Raw genomic sequence first — 16,011 nt, 5'->3', positions numbered from 1 at the left:
CTCGCTATTTTGATGGCTGCAAACAATCATTTTACAGTGTTGACGTTGAAAGTAAGTGTTAATACTGACTTTACGATGTTTGTCGAGAACATTAATTTACTTAATAATTTGCTTCAAATACTAGTAGAGATTTGTCGGGGTTTGCCTATCGAGTGTATCTAACAAATAAAGTATGTGTGTATGGAAAAATGAAGGGATTTCCAATATTTATATCGTTGCAATAACTGTCGCTTTACGCCAGTCCGAATTTGCACGTGAAGTGATTGATGTAGATGTCTGTTTACGTTGGACGAATTAAAAATAATTCTGCGAATCAAATTCAATCGATTGCGTTTGTTTATGTCGCGAAATATTGTAACGGATGAACATATGGGAATTAATGCTGTAGATACCTGTATTATATCGTGTGTGACATGAATATTTGCGCGTGATTTTTCGACAGATTCCTTAGTTCTATAAAACATACGGGAACAACGAATTTACTTTACTTTTAATCATAAATCTTATGATTTATTATAGTTTGTGAAGACTACGTTAAAAATTAAAGCAGGCACTATGCATATGGCATACAAAAATTAATTGTAAAGACATTGCAAACAGAAAATTCCAAATACAACGGAAGTACAGTATTCCCTCTTTATAGTCGCATTACTTCAGACTAGTGGCGTGTTTATATAGAGCATTTTTAGATATGATTCTGCAGTCCGGTTCTATCTTGTTGTTATTCTCTCTCGTATGCGTTGAAACTGAAGGAAAAGAAGGTAGAATATAAAATTGACAAAGCGGATGTGTACAGAGGGAGTTTTTTAAATGAATGAAGAGATTTTTCCTGTTCTTTTTGAAGGACAGAATCAAAGAGCTGATTTATATGGTGAATAAATGTATAAATCTAGAAACGTAATCAACGAAGTAAACAAGGCGGCATTGTAAGGAGGAAATACTGTACTTTCAAATAGATCATTCAGCTTCAAAATGATCTAAATTCATTGGCTCAGATTTTCAGTTTATAAAGTTTATTTCAAGAGAACAGATTCAATGATTTATTTAAAAAAGTATCATGGGAAGTAGTGAATTTGACAATGAAGAAATGTGCATTTCATCAAAGTATCGGCGAAAGTTAATAAATGAACTTAACGAATATGATTCCTATAGTATAGTACTAATCGAATAACATAATCAACAGAGGTTGAGGAACACTGAAGAAAACATTGAACAACGTCCAAGTGAGAAACGTTAAACGTATTTATTCATCTGAATGCAATTCTATTTTGGAATACTTGTATTTAAAAAATAGAAACCACTCCACTGATTTGCATTTACATACACTGAGACTTACACAAAAAATCAAAAGTAGAAGCAAAATTATTTATTTAAAAAATTTGTTCATTATTATAAGTAACATCGTATGATTGAAGTATTTTTTTAAATACAATAAAATAGTTGCATTCCTTGTTATAAGTTAATGTTCATTTTTTAAAAATATTTTTACGTTATTCTTGAGATACCTTTTTTTATTAAATGTATAAACGTATATAGTATTCCTAATACGAATACCTATGTATTGCAATCTCACACACGTGATCACCCATGGTTTTATCGGGTGGACGATCAACAAACGTGACTTCGTGGTACGATAAATTCCAAGAGAACTAATTGTAAGTATTAACACGTGAGATTACAATGCCCCGAACAACTTCAGAATCATGCACCTGTAATGTCTACAAAATGTACACGATGCAAATTATAACCACAACGTTCGAATATTGGTATAAAATATCGAGCACATTGAATCGTAAAGTAGACTATTTTCAAACGAACCGTTACAAAACGCGTTCTAAAATTTCCTGGCAGTCTAACTTTTGACACTTGCCGAATTACGTAATTCTCAGAAAAAACAGTTTAAACGACTAATAAGGGTTGCAAATAGGTGTTCTGTGTTTATAAATACTTGCAGTGGCATTTGTGTGAGAAAAAAAATTTCAGGTGTGACGTAACAACGTTGGACCAGATTTTCACGGTTACGTAAAAGTGTACGGTGTCGGAGGATTCAGTGATTCACCGGATCGAACTAAATAGATTAGCACCGCGTCGAATTAAATAGATTGAAACGGATTATTAAATAATTCGATGAGACCTGGAACTTTTTCTATTAAACGGCGAGTAGACCGAATAATTTTGCACAGAATAAAACAAAAACGCTCAACACTGTGTAATTGCCTTTTATCGCCTAGCTGCACAGTCTTACGTGCAGAATTTAATTATATGGCGACCGCAAGACAATTACAGTGCAAGGTGATTTGCATCTTACTAACAGCTCAGTACATTTATGTACAAGAAACTGTTATCAAAATTCACTACCAATATCATTACGGTGTAAATTCTTTTTTTTTTTATCTTTGAACCTCAAAATTAACGTGTCAGCTTTATCAGAATCACTCTTAGTTTCTTAGAAGTCGATAGTTTTACAACTGAAAATCTATGCTTCTGTAGAAAAGTATCAACATTTCCTGGAATTGTAAAATTAACATCGAGTAAGAGATTTTTTTATAAGTCATTGAAACTCTAACGTAGTGATTAATGAGTAGACCGTGGACTTTATTCATCGATTGTGATTGCAAACGCGTGAACCATAATGGACGAAAAATTTCAATAAGGATTAGTCACATTTTTAATTTATTCTTGACTTGGTACGTACCGCAATTGGCAACATAAACCTTTCATGATTAGAGAATTAAAGGATTAAAGAATCATTATTATAAGATCATTATTAGAGAATTATAGACATTATTGAAATTGACATTATAGAATTATATACATTTACCAATATCGAGAATAGAATATCGATATTATCGGTATCAATACTTACAATTAAATTAGAAGTAATGAAATTCAAAAATGAAAATAAATCACTTATTTAAGCAGATATTTATTGAGGCAGATTCTCAGGTAACAATGTAGAAAAGAAATCGATCAATCGTAAACTTCATGGGAAGCTCGCGATCGATCAATTTTCCTTACGTTACGGCAGATACAGCGATTGTATCGAAATTTCGATATGTATGGGTTGAATATCGATACAAAATATCGATATTTGAATTGAAAAGTATCAACATTCGAAATATCGATACTGTGTCACCCATCACTAGTTCGAACACCACTGCTTTATACTCCTGCTTTCGATCATTAACACTATTCTCGGTGTAACACACGATTAAAAATAATTTATATCAGGTTGTGAGATAAGAAATCAATGTTGTACTAAATATCATATTATATTTTACAAAAAGTCGTACTGTCAATTGAAAGTGTAAGTGGGACCGTGTAGAGACCAAGAAGTGCTCGAAGGAATATTGGGAGCAAGGATAACGTTTTGCTCGTAACAATTTTTCATAATTGCCACAGACGTGCTCTAAATTATTTAAAGTCGACAAATTGCAATTCTCAACAACTCGATGATAGCTGACTATGAATATCGTTTATACGCCTCTTGACAGTGGCCTCAGCACACCTTTCGTGTTTCAACCAGCCGGTGCCCAAGCATAACGTTGCATGATCATTACACTGTAACCTTATATGGCCGTAGGTGAAATACAAGATTTACTATAAAAAATGTGTTGCTCTACAAAATTATATCGTGGCGACCACGAGGTTATTCTTACAAGTATAAGCTGCAATGTCCTATTTTTACGAAACATTACGATACACCTTTTAATTTTTTATTTTTTACATCCAAAAGAATCGCACTGTCTATTTCATGTGTATAAAATGAAGAGACTGCAATAATTGAGCAATAATGTGAAGCTACTTAAAGGGAATAAATTAAAATGGTTTTACTTTTATCGGTAGGTTTCCACGTATGACAACATTCGTATATTTTTCTATTTTACGCAGTAGCCGATACTTACTCCGTTTCAGTTTTAAATTTAATTGTAATCGAAATTTCTCTGTGTAGGCGGACAGTGTAAAGAATAGACTATGAACGTGTCCAGTTGCGTTCAGCTATACTTTATTGGACATGTGGCGTATTGCATATATCTCGTGGCCAGAAAATAGGTAGTCGTAATTTTGACGTATCATCCTGTAATGAGTAGAGTTTCCTCTTTCAATGCGTCACAAACTCTTATCGTTGGTATCCCTCCCCGCCCTGTACTCGATGCGGACATTTTTTTTAACGACTGTTTTCCTGTCGACTGCTACTGCCCTCCTCCCAATGGAATGTATGCAAAATTTACAGAAAAGATTAGCTTACAACCGAAAAAGAAATATCATTTTAATATTCAAGTTTTGTACCGTGTCATTATAACTATCAAATTGGAAACTTATGTAATTCAAAGTTATGTGAAGTGAAAATGTTTTGTAGAAAATTGGGGCATGCAAACTGATACACCTGATGTGAACAATGAAAATGTAATGATCCGACAATCGCTTGAAAGTCTTCTCCCCCTTTTGAAGGTTAGACACTCACCTTTATTGCGCATTAGAAAGATCAATTTTTGTTGTAAATATAAGACGTATGATTGCGAAATATCACGAGTGACCTGTGTTTCTATCTTTAAATGTTGTACTTTGTTTAAGCGGGCGTGTAAAAGGAATATTAATAAACGAAGAAATCGTGATGGTGAAAAGGAAGTAATCGAACAAACAAGTTAGTGAAGTATCTTGGTTTGTAACAAAATCTTTCTAAGACAGGTGTAATAAGATTAAAATATGTAAGTTGTAGAACAGGTGTACAAATACGATTTAATTATCACAATAATTTTGAAATAGATGATGTATAAATTTTGTATAAAAAATTTAGTAAGTCATTGTTGCATGTAGTACATTTATAAAAGATAAACTGAGAATTATTTTTGCTGAATAATACAACTCTCATTATATCAATCGTATCATGGCAGACCGGAAATAACTACCCGAAACTTCAGGAAATACGATTAAAACACGTGTGTTTTTACGTAGTAAGACATTTTTAATGTTTGGGTGTGCATCCTTCTAAATTTTATCGAGAAGCAATCTAAATATCTTTATGTAAATAAATGTAGAAGCAATAGTTTTCGAATAGTGACAGTTTCACTCAATTTGAATCAGAGTGGTTCTACTGACAATAAGCCATTTGTGTCGTCACTTCCGTGTCTACGGCGTTGCCAGATTGACCATTATTTCACTCCCAAAAGAAAACTGTGATCAGTATCAATGTGATCTGGTGCTGTGCTAGTGTGTCGTTTCGCGACGGTTAAAATAAATGTGTGTTGTGTTGTGAAGAGAAGAATTATGACAAATTCGATAAAAAATATGGAGCGATTGCCTTGTGCATTCGTGAAATAACACGTATACCATTACGCTAGGCGAAGACCAGGCTACCAACCAATCTTTACACGTAAAACCCACCGAGCTTGCTCGATACAGTAGGTAAACCACAATTTCGGGAATAATAATAAAGTACATTACGTATAAAATTAAGTTTGGCTGGCAAACGAGTGCTAGCAAACGAAACACGTGACTTTTCTAATTTAATTCAGTATTTTTTTCTCATTTACGATATCCGACATTTTTCTCGAATGGTGTTTTTAAACTGTTTTTAGTTCCTTGAAATGTCGTTTTCCTTATGCAGTTCACAAAATGTATGATCGTAGTATCTATTGAGAAAAAGCTTTAGTCGGTTCTGTGTTATTCATGCAACAAATTCAGCATAATTATAACTGTAGTATTAAATATAAATTGGTGTCTATCTGCTAATAATTATTTGTTGGCATGTGATCAACACTGGTTCAGTGTTGAATCTGGTATTCAACTATTTGGAATTCATACAACCTTGATTACTAGAAAAATCGTTGAGTATTTTGTTGACTGTTTCATACATAGATATTTTTAACTATTAACAGTTTTTATGCTACATCATATGGTACTTATGTATTGTTATATTAATTCAATGAAGTGTTTTATTTTTGTAAATTTTGCTCATAGAATTAAGAATATTCAGCATTTTTTCAGTTAAGGAAGTCAATTTCTCTGATGTTTTATAATCGTGTTGTCTGATTATCAGCAATAAATTTCTTTTTAAGGTAGTCCCTAATATTTGTTTAGTTCTGTAGTATATGCATGTTGATTATTGTGCACATTTTACCATACTATAATTTTGAATGTTTTAGTTATATTAAATATAATCATGTATATACATAAACAAACACTTATAATTTAATCTCCCAAACGACCATATAAACTGTTTTTAAAATCTGTTCGTAAATCATGTAATATCACATTTATTTTTATAACTTTAACAATCTTCATAATACATCTAAAAAGAAAGTTTAAAAAAGTATGTAGTAAGTCTGTAGTAAGAAGTATTGAAAGACTTTTTTTTTTTAATTAACTCATGTAAACATTGTCTCAATAATAATCACCCAAAAAACTTGACATTGCCATCAGCAAATATCTAGCATACCTTACAACAAGTCCCTTATTACAGAAAGTTAACTGGTGTGAATTGAACATACCTTGAAACACAGAAAATTGAAAGAGAAAAACAGTGAATAACAGAAAACAATAGTAATATGCAGCGGATGTGTATTATAGAGAACAAAGAGGAGGAGCAATTCAAGCAGCACGAGGTGCCACGCAAGGTTAACTTCACAGAGGTGGCGACCAAACAAGCATTAGAAATGAGGGGAACAAAAAGGGACTGGATTTTTAGAGTTCAGGTAACTATTAGTAATTATTGTTATTTGATTCTACATTTCTCATATGTTAAGTCAATGATTTTTCTGTTAATAATTTTACATTTTCTTTTATACATTATATATTATATCATTCACTCAGGTTCATAAGCTAGAGAAAAATGAAGTTCTATACGTGGTTGGTAATATACCTGAACTGGGTGCATGGAATCATAATCAGGCGGTTCAGATGTCTCAAGAACCAGGCAGTCGGGATTCACCTATGTTCTTTGATAATAATAGTGGAGAATTCTATAGCGACGATGTACATGATAATGCAGGAGAAATGTTTCGTGACGAAGATAATGAGTAAGTAAAAATTGTTAACTCATGTGTGATCACCTTTTTCAAATGAATGAAACTGTATTCTTATCTCATGTGAAGCATGTGTTAATTTTCCGATGGTGTACAATTGTATTTATATCAACATTTATGCATTTCAGAGATGGACAAATATTTTCACAAAAGGTTGCACTTCCCATTGATGTTGATATAAATTTTCGATATATCGTTGCTGTTATATGTGACTCCAATGGTACTAAAAATTCGGCCAAGACTCTTGTTATTCGCAGATGGGAAACGCATATGATACCACGTATTATCAAGAAAAACAGTATGTACTTGAATACAATAAACTCAGTTGCACAACTGCCTTTTTGGATTAAATAACATAGTTAAGTAAAACAATTGTTACAGTGCCTAGCAATATTACTCAGGACTCATTGCCAGATCCAGACACATTTGGCTATTATAATGGCTACTGCAAAATTGAACGGGGTTGGCTAACGGACGAAACTGTGATACAATTTAAGCTATTTAATAATCCAATTAAATTATGGAAAAACCGGTTACAAAATAGGAAGGTTCATATTAAAGTATGTATTCTTAAGTCGTGCTATTTATTTGTAAATAATGTTAAAATTTTAAATTGAGGAAATACATTTGTGTTTTAGATGACACCTGTAAATTTAGATAGGCACAATTCCTTAGAGTTACAACAATTCGGAGGAGATTGTGTAGATGATAGTCTTTCTATGGATACACAAGATATTATTGATCAACCTGCCTTTAGTATTACCGAAATTGCAGTATGTATAGCGTTAATCTGATCTGTGGAATATAATTCATGTAGCAGCTACATAGATTTCAATATAACTTTTAGGTAATGAGTGATGAAGAGGCTCGCTTCAAGATTCAGGAGCAATTCGGCCGAGCTTATCACGAAGACGACTTTATTATCTTCAATGTTGCTGTTCGATACCCTGAAATTGTCGTAAGTAATCATATCCAAAGTTCCATCGAACTGTCATAATAAATACACGACTCGATGAATAACCATTGGTTGGTATTTATTGCTTGCATTGCTTGTAAGTTTTGTAACATGCATTATGTGCGTAGGATCGATCTTCAATTTTTATTCGAAAAGGAACCTTTTCTGTTTTTTGTACGAGCAATTCTACAAATGGAAACATCAAAGGCATTGTCTTCAGTAATGTATCGGTTATCGCTACCGAAATAATACATAAAACATGTTGTCTTCCTTTGAGTTGTTACATTGGCACTGATGACAAAAGTACATCTTTGTTTAATACATATATGAACAGAATGAATGAAAGAATATTTATTATACAAATGTAGGCTTGGTGGAGCAATAAATTGCAGACTAGTGGTAATTCACGAGAGAATTAGACACACTAAAGGTACGCCATTGACCATACCATGTGAGTTTTCAGTAGACCACGAGTAGGCCGGCCACGTCTTCTCACGCGATTTGTTCAAATTACTTGATAAAAGTTAATTAAACTTGTTCAGCAGCTATTGCCCTCCTTGGAAACCAGAAGCGATGTCACGCGCACTGGCCTGGATTGAAGACAACCGTCAGCTTTGTACAAAGCAAGACCTCTGATGCAAATGACGATGCTAACATGCAATCTGATGTATCGATGCTAAAGCATCGTCTACCACTTTACATCTGTGTCACATGACATCACACAGAGATATGATGGTTTTGATTGTCGTTCGCCCTACCGCACCTATCCTTGGGCTAGTCTCTCGTAAATCCACAAATTTTTCTAAACTACATTTATCATATTTTCGACAATTGGAACTTCCTAGATTCGACTGAACATAGTTATTACGTAGACTACGCAATCTGTTTCTATCCTGTACACGTGTCGGTTTACGCGAGTCGCAGCCATCCTAAGCAACCCAAAGAGTTTAGAGATATCAACGCTGTCACACCTCATATCCATCTGTGTGCGTCGAAAATGGTGAGGCTCCCATCACTCCTATATCCTTTTAGTGTACTACTAATATTTTCTAGCTCTGACCAACTCTACTGTACCGTACGTGGCACCGCTGCGCGCCCAATGCCAGACTAAGCTGTCAGAATCTTCTGAATCCGAATTCACAAACTTTACAGACTTGATATCGAAATTTAATAATGAATGATCGGCAGGTGTTGCGGGATACGCGTCACCAGGCAGAGTACAGCATTTGGCAATTATTGGTCTGGTTCATTGCTAGATTATGTAGGAAATAAATTATCGTTCTTTTGTTCTGTCGTTCACTAGTAATTTGTTGCTCTTGCCGGTAAACATTTGAAGAAATATTTGAAAGACAATATTTAATGGACACAAAGAAACAAAAGATGTACGAATGTCTTAAAAGATATAGTTTAATTCCTACGACTTTTAGTGAATCAAGGATCGTTAACAATGTGCCATAAATTGTCCACGTTTATTAGAATTTGTTTAGAAATTTAGAAAATGATCCTTCAGAACTGAATGTCCTTTATCATTGGTCTTAATTAATTAATGTTGAAGCAAGCTCTATAACGGATGAGCAGAGAAATAGCGATGCAAGCATTTGGTGTTGTCATAAATTTAAGTACTTTTCCATGTATATTGAATAGACTGTTTTTTCAGGCATACTTAGTGGACTACTACGTGTACAGCTCAAGGTGTTTTCCAGGAGAACCACCAAGTCATATCGGTTTCAGTTACATCTTACCTAGTACACTGCAGTCTAGTGTTGGGCTCTTAACAGTACCGATTACAAGTACAAAACATAGACCGATTGGTAGGGCATTAATATAAATTTCTATTTGTTATATCTCTTTACCATTACGAAACTGATTAAATTGTGATTTCCTTCTCATTTTAGGACAACTTACAGTGGAATATGTTGTGATAAAATCAATTCCGGATTATCCATGGGATACGAGCATTTCGTACGCAAAACATTGGGAACAACGGTGGTCTGGTTTGGATGTGGGACACAGAGGACTGGGTACATCTTTTCAAACGAAAAAGTAACTTATGAAAGCACAAACTGTAAAAAAACTTACGATTTCTGCAGAGTTATTAGATATTGAAAATCATATTGCTTTATATTTCACAGTTGTGCTAATGTACGTGAAAACACAGTAGCTTCTCTAAAGACTGCGTCGCATCATGGTGCTGACATGGTTGAATTTGATGTCCAATTATCCAAAGATCACATACCTGTTATTTACCATGATTTCTATGTATCCATTTCGCTAAAACGTAAGAAACAAATAGAAGCTATGGATATGCTGGAAATACCTGTCAAGGATCTCACCTTAGAGCAGCTACACTTACTGAAGGTACATAGTATTCCATTCGTTTAATGCTTCTTCTAAAGTAAACAATATGGAAATAAATTATTTTCACAGGTCATACATAAATCATCATGTTCATATTTATTTACAGACTTCGAATTTTTGGAACAAAGTTTATCAACTTTATTTTCTTATTTTATTATAAAATATCTATAATTTTCAAACGCGAAAAATATCTCTGAATCTAACAAGTTCCTTCATTTGACACTGTTGCGAATTACCTCTGTAGAAATGGCATAAGACAAAGAGGGTATATCAAGAATAACATATGAAGTTTCAGAAAAACATTGCACAATCACTTGCATTAGGGAATGTAAATGGAAATCACTAAACCTTCTTTCCAAGTACATAATCGTTCACTGACTCAATTAATACGATGCATTCAGTAACAATCTTTCTCAACTAACCATAATTGAGAATGCGGCTTTTCAATAATGCTACGCGTATTAATACTTCGCTTTTTATGTCCTTTTTTTGTATTGATGGAAAGATCAATCATCGCAGGGGGTTGTGTCGTATATAGATACACATGACATAAAATCATGAACTTAAAGGTATAGCTTACCTATTCGTATTTGTCTCTTTTTTGATATTCAACAGGATTTTTATTACCCGGGAGACTCGTTGGGTAAGGTGCTGTATTTCGTTGATAAAGCTGAACAGGGGCTTAGCCAATTGGTGAGCTTTCATACCGCTTGCGCCACCTAACTTGTCACCAAAATTTATAACCGATTAGTCGTTTAAACATCTTGATGCATGCTCGTGTAAAATGTATTCTAAAACTGAATTTGTTTTTCAAGATCATACCATAGTGCTGTAATATGTTACTTCTAAAAATCACATAATAGTGCTACAACATGTACATTATGCTTTGATTCCAAAACTAAACAGCTTAACTCTGGTATTATAAGTAATCAAGGTAATTCGATTGATAATCATGTCTCATTAGGTATAATGTCAATTGACCTTTTCAAAAATGCTTTAATGGTCCAGAGGATCAGTTTCTGTTATCAGTTCTACCAGTTTCACATATCTGCTTCCGCGCAGAAGATAAAGTGCGGAATGTATTTCATCGAAACATGTATAAATCACATTATCACGGCATGTAAATAATATCATGATGGACGTGATATTACTTTTAATAAGCTCAAATGACTTTCAGAGTATTTGCTTTGTCTGGCTTTGAAAAATATATTACGTCACACGTCGTTATGAGCAGTGCCAATTTTATAATCTGACAATATTAAACTGAATCATTCCGTCATTGTATAAAACTTTGCTACATACAAATGTTCTTGTAGAACTAGACCAACACGTCGGGTTTAATATCGAAATTAAATGGACTATGCAGTTGAAGGTAAAAAGTAATGAATATGTTCCTCTCTTTTCTGCTGTCATTTAAATATTAAATGCATAATGTATATACGCAGGATGGCACGTTCGAGCTTAACCATCCTTTCGATCTCAATCTGTATTTGGACACAATACTCAAAGTCGTGCTAGAATATGGAAGGAATAGAAAAATTGTTTTCTCGTCCTTTAACCCAGACATTTGTGCCATGATTCGTCTTAAACAAAACAAATACCCGGTAGTATTTTTAACACAAGGCGTCACTTCGAAATATCCAACTTACCATGATCCGAGGTGTCAGACAATACCTATGGCTGTTAGACATGCATTGGCCGCTGACATCTTAGGAATTAACGTCCACACAGAAGATATTCTTAGGGATCCATCGCAAGTTAAGTTTGTAAAGGATTCTGGATTAATCATTTTTTGCTGGGGAGATGATAATAATGATAAGGCTACTATTCAACATTTAAAGAAACTTGGATTACACGCAGTTATTTATGACAAGTATGTACTTTGTACATATAAAATGTTTATTTGCAGTGTAAACAATTACTATGATATTTATAATTTCCTAACTATTTATAGAATTGATGAATATAATGCGAAGGAAGTGAAAGAGAGCATATTTCTGGTCGATGCTAGAGAAAATCAGAAGGCACTAATTGCTTTAGCACAATGCAATCAAACATGTTCTTCGCAACCTCAGATTACTAGTTCACTGGACACAGAAAAGGTGGTGAAGCATAATACTTGATGTCTTAGTGTAATTAATATATTTCTTTAGCAATTCTATAAACCGAAATGCCGAATAATTTTTTGTTGTAGGATTACTATATGGACGTCGATAAATCGCAAAACATGATTACAACCACGCCGACTACAACTTCGCTTGCATCTTTTGGTAAGAATAGTATTGGTGGTGATAGTATGTATCCCATATCAACTGTTAAATTACCAAGTACATGTGATCATCAGGAGAGCAAAGAGATCAGTGAAATGGCAAAAGATTTTAGCGTTTGCGCAAAATCCCTCGGCCATTCGTTAAAAACTAAAAGTACCTCAGGCATAGTTTATGGACAAACGACAGCATTACCAGAGATCTACGGAGAGGATGAATCTGCAAAGGACTGTCTTTGATGTTTCTCCTTTAAGAAGCCGTTCCTATCTTGGTTTTGACACAGAAGACATTCTCTAGGAAAAGACCTATCACAAAGGAAAGGAGAAAATTGCAAAAACTTGTAATTCACAATTTACTATAATATTTTACATAAAAGGGGTCAAATAATTAGAGGTTTCCCCTGCAGTTTAAGAATCCAAAAATAAAATGTTGATTCAACGGCCATTACTTGAAATGTACATCGTGCATCAATGCACAAAAAGCTGACCGATTGCTTTTTTCACATAGTTTTATCATTCCCGCGATTAGTCGACTTAATTGTTCATTTGAGATTATATTTTACTTGAAACGCTACAGAATGGCCTTTTTTAAAGAAAAAAAACGCTGATCAAGTCCGATTTTGGTTATAAGAAAAAAATTTTAACTCCTGTTACTCTGCCTGTGATAGGTAAATACTGGGGTTGTAAGTTTCTAGTACAAATACCCTCAATATTTTCATTTAGTTCATAAAACAATGTCACCCCCTCGTGTTACCTCTTTTATTAATTGAAAATTAATTTAAGAAACAAATTAACAGTTAAGCGACATTAAAAATATATATATGACGTCATGAGTATAAACTTTTTTGTATAAATTATCGAGAAAACTAAGAGAAAACATGGTTTCCAACAGCTTCAACCATTAACAAAGCTGCAGGGTAACTATTTTTTGTAGATGTAGAATATTTCACATTCATTTATTTATGTTTCAAACTATTTTTAATATAATCTAGAATTTAAAAGATGCAAAAAATAGAAAGGAACTTTTTCAACAAATGAAAGATCTTTGTTAGAAGTATCTTTATCTGCGAATGTAAAATCAATGTAATCACAGAAAAGAAACAAAAAAAGATTGCGCGTTTTCATCCATGTTTAACAATATGGTGTTATTATGAATAATATTTTTTATTTGCATACAATAGATATTTCTTTTAGAAAATTCATCAGTCTTCGGTAATGTAAACAAAACCCGAAAACTGAAAATCGTGTACATTCGCTTTATAGGTTAAAATATTTTTGTCTTGGACTTGTAATAACTGCATCAGTGAAAAAACAAGTAATATGCGAGTATCTTTTCAAAGTTTTTAACAGAGAAGATAATTTATACCGCTATACCGCATTGGTAGTACGCTATACGATTAAAGAAGAGACGATTGTATCAATCGTTATGATTCTGGCAATATACAGAATACCTATCTCTTGATGGTTTAGAGAAGAATATCACAAATGTGTATGGGATCACATATGATGTAAAACTTCATACGTTAATGTGCGTAAAGCGGGATGGTTGCTGATTATATTTCTCTTGTCATAGAGGCTATGCATTGTAATAAACCAATTGACGGATATGAATCGGTTCGATAAGTTTATAGTTATTACATTGGTAGAATTTTGCAAATTCCAACACATAGGTTAATGCGTGACAGTCTTCAAATGTATACTGATAAACATCATATATATTTCAGATATAATAACGTGTCTCTTTTTATCTTTCCCTGGTAATAATGATAGATTGAATGTGTAACGAGGACTTATAAATGCGATAATGAATTTACAGTTTTGTAAAAATTTTACAAATGTTCACGCACATGCAAAAACATACATAAGAAATAATATTTTTGCATTTGAGGCTTCTAACTTAATTACTGAGAGTACCTGAAAGTAGTTATTGGGTCGTTTATTTATCATTACGTCAAGGATTCGCCGAAGGTCGAATCATTAAATGAATTACGAATACATTTTACGCAATAAATAAAGGAATCAGAACCCTAAATGTCTATTTTATTTATAATATATTAATTTTATGGGAATTTTGTATTACGAAATATATACGAAATCCTATTGAAACACACCGCATAATTTACATTTTGAGAATTGTTCATTTACTGTTTATACCTCGGTTTCCTAATTTTGTAACAATTAAAAAGTAAAGCGACCATAATGTGACACAGCGAGTAGTATAGAGAGAATAGTTTTGTAAAAAAAAAAGTCCGTAATCAAACTTCGTAATGACCTCATCACTATATGAATCTTAAAAAAAAAACCTTCATCCTATTTCAATAATTGCAAAAAATTCTTGAGAAACTATAAAAGATCAATACGTTTAACACATCTATATATATGTGTATGCCATATATATCCTAATTTTCCTATAATTTTCGAATGTAACTCAATCAATTTTCCCCGAATTGGAGAAACTTAAACTTTTATTACATTGTAAAAATACTGTTATAAATACTAATACAGAAAGAAAACAATAGATTAAAGCGTGGACAGATTTGAGTATAATATTCAGATACGGTCTATTTATTATGTGTTTAAATCTTTAGGAATAAATTCTGTCTTTTCGACGGTGCAAGTGAAACAACAGTTCCAAGTATGTATTATAGAATATGATTTATATAAATCATAATTTCTGCCGAATTTTAATGAAACTGAATTGGAAATAGAGTAGCCTATTTCTCATTTGCTGGATGAAAGGCACATTTTATCCAGCTCTATTTGTACGACGTTTTCTCAGTCGAAGTGTCCCTGGAAACTTTCGAATATCGAGACCGCGTTCGAAACGAGGGGAATTTAATGGCGGTCGAAGAGCCCCCACCCTGACCTCGTATGCAGAGAGACAGTCAAGGTGTCAACAGGCGAGGCCGGACAGAATTTACGTGATTATTTTCATCTGTTCGTGTTTGCACATTTACTTCACCGCTTATCGTATCGTACTAGAGTATTTGAACTCTGGTATCGACGACACATATCCTGGAATTAACTGGCGTTTAGAGAATGGGACTATCCAGAGCATAGCACGGTGCAGATTTTCCTGACATGTATGTGTGTATATGTACATAATGTTTTGATTCAATCGCAGCTGAGGTTCTCTCACATCTATTTCGATAAAGAACGTTCCACGGTTTTGTTTCGCCAATAGAAGTGTAGTCAGCCGTTGAATCTTTCGTTGATAAACATTACAGGTTTCGCAGTTTAATACTCGTGTGCCGATGTGTATTATATTATACTTTTTACCCATTAAGTGAATAAATTCTGGACACAGTATGCTCGACATTACCTTATTATTGTACAATGTGACTATGACAGCGTGCATTTCGACAATTGCAGCAGTGTTTTAAAGTTGTTTTTGTGGTATGGGATTA

General features: G+C 33.4%; 1 protein-coding gene across 1 annotated transcript; it reads left to right on the top strand.

The window, feature by feature from the left end:
- The first annotated feature begins 5,175 nt into the window (after nt 1–5,175).
- Nucleotides 5,176–13,425, top strand: LOC107190133 (glycerophosphocholine phosphodiesterase GPCPD1-like). Its single transcript, XM_015578886.1, is given in 15 exon segments — nt 5,176–5,406; nt 6,464–6,695; nt 6,814–7,019; nt 7,154–7,323; nt 7,407–7,585; nt 7,664–7,798; nt 7,873–7,983; nt 9,638–9,791; nt 9,876–10,023; nt 10,113–10,338; nt 10,954–11,064; nt 11,570–11,710; nt 11,784–12,211; nt 12,293–12,440; nt 12,533–13,425. Coding segments are annotated over 14 exon segments (2,616 nt in total). The 5' UTR covers nt 5,176–5,406; nt 6,464–6,548; the 3' UTR covers nt 12,845–13,425.
- The last annotated feature ends 2,586 nt before the right edge of the window (nt 13,426–16,011 follow it).

Source organism: Dufourea novaeangliae, unplaced genomic scaffold (assembly GCF_001272555.1).
Source record: "Dufourea novaeangliae isolate 0120121106 unplaced genomic scaffold, ASM127255v1 scaffold172, whole genome shotgun sequence".
Classification (NCBI taxonomy): Eukaryota; Metazoa; Arthropoda; class Insecta; order Hymenoptera; family Halictidae; genus Dufourea; species Dufourea novaeangliae.
The sequence above is the reverse complement of the archived record's forward strand: the minus strand, read 5'-3'. Positions and strand labels throughout refer to the sequence as shown.